The sequence below is a fragment of the Mus pahari genome, chromosome 10, assembly GCF_900095145.1.
Source record: "Mus pahari chromosome 10, PAHARI_EIJ_v1.1, whole genome shotgun sequence".
NCBI classification, from domain to species: Eukaryota; Metazoa; Chordata; class Mammalia; order Rodentia; family Muridae; genus Mus; species Mus pahari.
The window spans coordinates 104,423,861-104,431,096 of NC_034599.1; the positions used below are offsets into that span (position 1 = coordinate 104,423,861).

Consider the following 7,236-nt stretch of genomic DNA (forward strand, 5'->3'; position numbering starts at 1 on the left):
CTTCCTTCCTTCCTTCCTTCCTTCCTTCCTTCCTTCCTTCCTTCCTTCCTTCCTTCCTTCCTCCCTTCCTTCCCTCCTTCCTTTCATTTTCCTAACAATGGCCAATGATCCATGGTCACGTAATCCTGTTGTTTTTCCGGCCTGGGTTGGAGACACTGTACTTGAATCCATGGGCACCCTGGAAGCTAAGATGGTCTCTCTGTCATCCATTGCACAAGGGTACCTTGCTGTAGCAGCAGTTAGAAGAGAAGATGCTGGCTTTACCTGGAGCTCTCTAAGAGGCAAGAAGTCCTGCCACACTGCCGTGGACAGGACCGCGGGCTGGAACATCCCCATGGGCCTGCTTGCTAACCAGACCAGATCCTGCAAATTTAGTAAGCATATGGGAGGGTCTCATGGGATGGCTGTCCTGGGTCTGGGAGTGAGTACTTGAGGCTGTGGAACCTCAGGGAAGGGAGAGGGCAGGATGGTTGCTGACTGGTTGTCACTTGTAGGCCTATTTTTAGAATAGTTAGGTTCTCCTTCTGGTCACCTCATGGAACCTTATGAGTTAGCAGCTAGCTGAATTGTTAACAATCAGATGCATTTTTTTTTTTTGTAATCATAAATCTGGTACAATAGCTTGAATTTCTAATGTAGGCAAGAATGCAATAAAACAGGCATTTTCAAATATTTTCACCTGTATAAAAAACTGATACTTGGACTGGAGAGATGGCTCAGTGGTTAAGAGCACTGGCTGCTCTTCCAGAGGTCCTGAGTTCAATTCCCAGAAACCACGTGGTGGCTCATGACCATCTGATAGAATCCGATGCCCTCTTTGATGTGTCTGAAGAGAGTGACAGTGCACTCACATACATAAAATAAATCTTTTTTAAAAAAATCCTGATGCCTTTTAAGAATGTTTCCAGAGAGTTGGCCCCCAGTACTCCTGAACACAATTCATTAGACCTACCTAGTACCATGGGTGTTCCAGCCACAGGGACATACAGCCATCGGGCACCTTCTTTTTATTGAGAAGCCTGGGTTTCTAATTCTGATTTTAAAAAATAAAAAGAAGTCAGGTGGTGGAACAAGAGGCCTATCTGTGTAGTGCGGCCTTCTCAGATACCAGCCAGATATCCTACCCATTTCTACAGTCTGAAGCCTTTCTGATTGCCAGTGGGTCTTTGGTTGGTGGTAGAATGTCATTCTGGGGTGACAAGTGTCCTGACTGTGCTGTCTATGTACTGAGCTATGCCATCTGCTGGGTAGACTTTTTGTCGACGGTGGCCCGAAGCACTAACTCATCTTCTTCCCTTATCCAGATGAATTCTTTAGCCAAAGCTGCGCCCCTGGGGCTGACCCCAAATCCAATCTCTGTGCCCTGTGTATTGGTGATGAGAAGGGTGAGAATAAGTGTGCCCCCAACAGCAAAGAGAGGTACCAAGGCTACAATGGGGCTTTAAGGTGAGTCTGGGGCAGAGCACCACCAGCCCAGGGCCTCAGCCCTCATTCTCAACAAGTGGCACTGTGGTTGGGGTGGGCCGCTCTCATAGAAGAGTCAAGGATCAAAGGGGCAGAAGAAGCTAGAGCCTCCTGTCCTACCCAACACCCCAGAGAGTAGAGGTTGGGCTGCAGGGTCACGGGGCTGCAGGGCAGCAGGGCTCAGCTTTATCACCCTCAAAGCCAATGGGTAGAGAGTGTTTCAGTGAATTTCACAGAATTCTAGTGACCATCACCCTTCCTTCTCCCTCCCTCACATCACCATTATCTTATGTTTTTAGTTTTCTCCTTGATTTTGGCCTTGAAGGGGCTGGAGAGATGATTCAGCCGCTGAGTGCTTGCTGTTCCATACAGAACTGAGTTCAGTTTCCAGGATCCCAATCAGGCCTAGGGGATCCAGTGTCCTCCTCTTATATCCAGAGTACCCACATGTGCACATATGTACATACAGGCACACACATACACATAAATAATAATAGGCCTCTTAAAAAAGAAGCGACAAAGAGAAAGCTACATTACCATACCTTCTCAGTGCTGCATGGGTCACAATGACTGTACAGCTCACATTTACTTGGGTATTGCTTCTCACAACCCTGTGTAGGACGTGAGACCCATGTGGAGGCTCCTTCCTCCATCCTTCCTTTTTTTGGTTTTTGTTTTTGTTTTTGTTTTCATTTTTTTTCAAGACAGGGTTTCTCTGTATAGCCCAGGCTGTTCTGGAACTCACTTTGTAGACCAGGCTGGCCTCGAACTCAGAAATCCACCTGCCTCTGCCTCCGAGTGCTGGGATTAAAGGCGTGCGCCACCACGCTTGGCCCCCCATCCTTCCTTTAACACCAGATGTTGTCACAGACCCTCACATGACAATAATCAAATGGGACTTTGGGCTTTTAAATATAAGTTCAATAATTTTGCTCCCGTGAAACAATGACTTTTTTTTTTTTTTTTGGCTGTATCTAAATGATTTGTAAACACTGATTTTTTTAAGTGTACAAAACATGTCCTTAAAGTTTCACATATAGAAAATCTACAGCATGATTCACTCTTATTGATTGATTGATTGATTGATTGATTGATTGATTAAGTCACTCTTTAAATAGATAAGTTTGATAAGAAGAACCCAAGGGAATCCTGGGATCTGTTTTCCCCAGACTTGAAGCATGGTATTCTCTCTCTGGAAATATCTGCACATCCTTGTTCCTGTTTACACTACAAGTTTTGTCTTCTGCTCAATTATATCTAGAACCTAGACTGGGGACAATATAACAAAATAATCCAAAGCTGGAACCAGGAGTCTTGCTTTTCTCGTACCTCTTTATCTAAACTCATTTAGGTTAGCATACAGCACGCCGGGTTTCACCATGTGTCTCCAAGTTCACGCGACATTATGTTTGGTTCCCATCTGCTCCCCTGCACTCTGTCACTTGCTTCCTTCCTCCCCAGCTCATCCTTATTACATGCGTCGTTCTTTACTCTCTCTAGTTTCCAGATTCCTTAAGATCTCTTCCTTACAGAGATGGAGAGATGGCTCAGCAGTTAAGAGCCCTGGCTTCTCTTGCAGAGGACCCAGGCTTGGTTCTCAGCATCTACATGGTGACTCTGGTCTCAGCAGGCACCAGGCATTCATTTGGCACACAGACATTAAGGAAACACTCATACACATAAACTAAAAATAAATAAATACTTTGAAAATGTTCTCTTCCTTCCCTCTCATAGTCCTCATTCTGGTTTCCTCACACACATGCATATACACACATACATATACAACACACACATATACACATATACATATACATACATACACACATACATATACAAAACACATACACATATACATACATACACATACACACATATACATACATACATGCACAAATATATACACACATACATATACACACATGCACACACATACACATGCTTGCACACACACACACACACACACACACACACACACACACACACACACTTTTACATTACGGCCCCACATGTGAAAGAAAACATGTACTATTTGTCTGAGTTTGGCTTATGAACATAAAAATCTCCAGTTTCACTCACTTTCTATAAACATAAGGATTTCCTTTTTCTTTGAACTCCCATTGTGAATTCGTAGCACATTTTCTCTACCCATTCATCTGTTGATGGACATCTTGACTGCTTCCACTTCTTGGCTATGGCAAACAGAGCTTCTGTAAACACGGATATGCAAATATCTCTGTGGTAGTACACAGAGTTCTTTGAGCCTATACCCAGGTGTGGTATAGCTGGGCCGGATGATAGCTTCGGTGTCGGGTTCTTAAGTAACGTCCACAGAGGCTGCACAAGTTTCATTCTTGTATTAATAACTAGCATGCATATACTATTGGTTCTTAACTTTTTTAAGTTTCACGTATTTTTCTGACTTCCTGTTATGCTACAAAACCTAGCCTCTCACACTGCCCCTGTCCCTCAGTAACTCAACCACAAACTTGGCTTTTTCTGACACCTGGATTCATCTTATCTATGCTTGTGTTGCATGACTACTCCAGCACCATTCTCATCCTAAGGATGTAGCACAAGAGTGTGTGTCCCTAGCCAGGCGTGGAGGTGCCGAGAAGTGGAACTTACTTCCTCAGGCTTTGAGGCAGGAGCTTCTAAGCACTGAGCCTCTCCTCAGCCCTGTTTTGGTCCCTGGTGTTCTGAGGTTTCATTTCTCTATGTGAGTCCTCTCTGCTTTATTAGAGTGGGCAATTGGCGGGCATGGCTACAAATTATTCAGTTTGGTGAAATTGTTATTTTGTTGTCACTTTCTATGCTCTTGTGTTTTAAGCCCCAGACTCTTGAGGGTCAGGATCTGAGTTCCTAATATCCATTAGTTATATTTTCACTTCTAGTTTCTGCAAAATTTGCTTGGTTGAATCTTTTAACCCTTTGTCATTTTATAGCATTTTTTATTGTGAAGACTATTTTTGTTTGTTTGTTTTTTTGAGACACGGTTTCTCTGTATAGGCCTGGCTATCCTGGAACTCACTTTGTAGACCAGGCTGGCCTCGAACTCAGAAATCCACCTTCATCTGCCTCCCAAGTGCTAGGATTAAAGGCATGCGCCACCGCTGCCCGCCCTTTTCTTTTCTTTTCTTTCTTTTTTAAAAAAATGTATTTATTTATTTTCTATGTGTTTTTCTTGCATGTGTGTCTGCATACTACTTACATGCCTGGTGCCCTCAGAGTCAAGAAGAGGGAGTCAGATCCCCTGGAACTGGAGTGATGGATTGTTGAGAGCCTCCATGTGGGTGCTAGGAATAGAACCTGGGTCCTCTGGAAGAGCAGCCAGTGCTCTTAACCATTGAGCCACCTCTCCAGCCCCATTTTTGTTCTTTTGAAACTTCCTAACAATTCTTTGTATTTCAATTATTCCTTTTTTTTTTTTTATCTTCTTTACGTGCTTCATGAATGCTTCTCATTTCCTTCTCATCTTTAACGATCTTAATCCTCTCCCTTATATCATCTCTGAATCTTGGGTGTACAGTATCCCTTTTCATGCTCTCCCTTCCAGCCTCTGACAACCCTTGCCCGTCTGACAGTGAGGTGGGTGTGTGCCGCAGCTGACTCTCAGCTCTCCATCAGTTTTTCAGTGCGAGGTGCTGGGCCCCGCTGTAGGGTTCTTGGTTTGCGCCGTTTGTCATGAGCATCCTAATATCAGAGTCCTCGGATGTCTCCTTGGACTCATCAGACTCTCTTCATGAAGAGTCTCACTGCCCCAATAGCCAGCCTGGGTGGAGCGTGGGGATTTACTCCATCTTCCAGAACACAGACTTTTCAGTTTGCTCCTTTATGGATGGGGGCTGGGGGCGGGGAATGTTGGAACAGGGTCTAACCCTGTATCCCAGGCTTGCTTCACACTCACAGCAACGCACTTGTCTCAGCTGCCAGAGTCCTGGGATGACCGGCAGGACCCTTCTCCCTCTCCATCTTCTGGGTTGTGTCTCCCTATACTTCCACTGGGTTTGTTTCCCTATACTGTGTGTGTTAAGGGTCAATGTCCCAGATGTTGCGGTGAGAGTTGCTGCCTGGGATGGGAACATTAAGCTCTGTTTTCAGCCTCTCTCAGCGATACCTTATATTTCCAGTGGCTGAGTCTTTCTGGCATCCCGCGGTTGCACATCAGCTTTTGTCAGAGCTGCTACCACCCGTGCCATATGTTCTAGCTTTCCTCCTTCAGTTAGGCCAGGACTGCTCAGCCATTTTCTTTCCAGATTCCGATGGGTGTCTTCATTACCTTCTCTTTCTCTTTTATAAGTTTATGGGTTAAAAAAAGAGAACTCTCATGGTGTCATCTCACTGGGGTTTTAGAGGGAGAGAAGACGCCCAGATGCTTGCAATCTGCAGGGTTAAATCTTAAGTTCCTGGAAACAGTTTCAACTTGTGTATGTTTACTTTTATGTTTTAGCTTTTGGAATGCGTGTCACGAATGTTTATGAGGGTTCTAATGGCTTCCCCTGTGGTGTCTTTATTTTGGGAAATATTTTAGGTGTCTGGCTGAGAAGGCAGGAAATGTTGCATTTTTGAAGGACTCCACTGTCTTGCAGAACACTGACGGTATGTGAAGATGTTTCGCTTCCTTCTTCAGAGCGGTCTTCGGCACCCTTAACAGAGCCTCATTTTTGGGTTGGTCTTTGGAAAAATAGTGTAACTATTTCAGACTTTTGACTAAAAGAATTCTCAAATAATTTAAATCTATCTTCCTGCCCCCCCCCTCTCTCTCTCTATCTATCTATCTATCTAGACAGAGTCTCATTTTATAACTCAACCTTGAACTTACTAGGCACCTCACATGGGCCTTGAGCTCATGGAAGTCTTCCTTTCTTGGCAAATTTGAGTTCAGGAAATTACAGGCATGAACCATACCAGTTGGTGAGTTCTCATGTCTCTATGCTGTAGGCAGCATAGGAACATCTGTAGTGTCACAGTGGTTTTGAAGCAATTCACACACACAGGTACACACATACAGATATACACACATTCACATAGACATACACACATGCATATATACACAAACACACATATATGCATATATACATATGCACATTCACACAGATGTACACACACATGTATATAAACATACATACATACTACACACTGAGCTGCTACACATGAGTATATACATGAATATGTATATACATACATCCAGATACACACATATACATTTACACAGGCATAAACACGCGCACACACACACACACACACACACACACACACATGTCGTAGTTGGTAGCAGGTACATGAATGAAGAAACTCACAGTCTGTCTGTACCAGATGAAACAAGAGCAGACAGTAATAATAACTGAACACATGCAAATAAGATTTTGTCTTGAAGATGGGAATGGAGGCCTTTCTTCATCTCATCTCCATATAAAACCTTGGTCCAGAAACTCCTTGAGAGTCAGTGAGTAAGAATCCACATGAACATGTAGGTTATGAAGATAATGTAGCAGCCAACATTAGAATAAGATCCCCCCCTCTTCTGGTTGCTAGATTGGGAAAACAAAATGAGGCACCCATCTCTCGCCAGCTGTTTGCTGCTGCTCAAGTTGCTCTTCCTTCCTTAGGTCTCCTCAGCCTCCACGCCTCTGCCTCTGAAGGCAGCTTGATACTTTGTCCAGTAAACTCCAGTCCAGCCCCTTCTTCCTTTCCTTTCTGCCTGCCTGTTCTCCCCCCCTTCTCTCTCTCTCTCTCTCTCTCTCTCTCTCTCTCTCTCTCTCTCTCTCTCTCTCT

The 7,236-nt window shown here is 44.2% G+C and overlaps 1 protein-coding gene across 1 annotated transcript in view; it reads left to right on the forward strand.

The window, feature by feature from the left end:
- Ltf (lactotransferrin) overlaps window positions 1-7,236 on the forward strand; it is a 23,779-nt gene that overhangs the window by 11,089 nt on the left and 5,454 nt on the right. Inside the window, exons 12-14 of the mRNA XM_021206604.1 lie at window positions 219-374; window positions 1,305-1,446; window positions 5,993-6,060. Coding sequence (XP_021062263.1) covers window positions 219-374; window positions 1,305-1,446; window positions 5,993-6,060 — 366 coding nt within the window. The remainder of the gene's footprint in view (window positions 1-218; window positions 375-1,304; window positions 1,447-5,992; window positions 6,061-7,236) is intronic.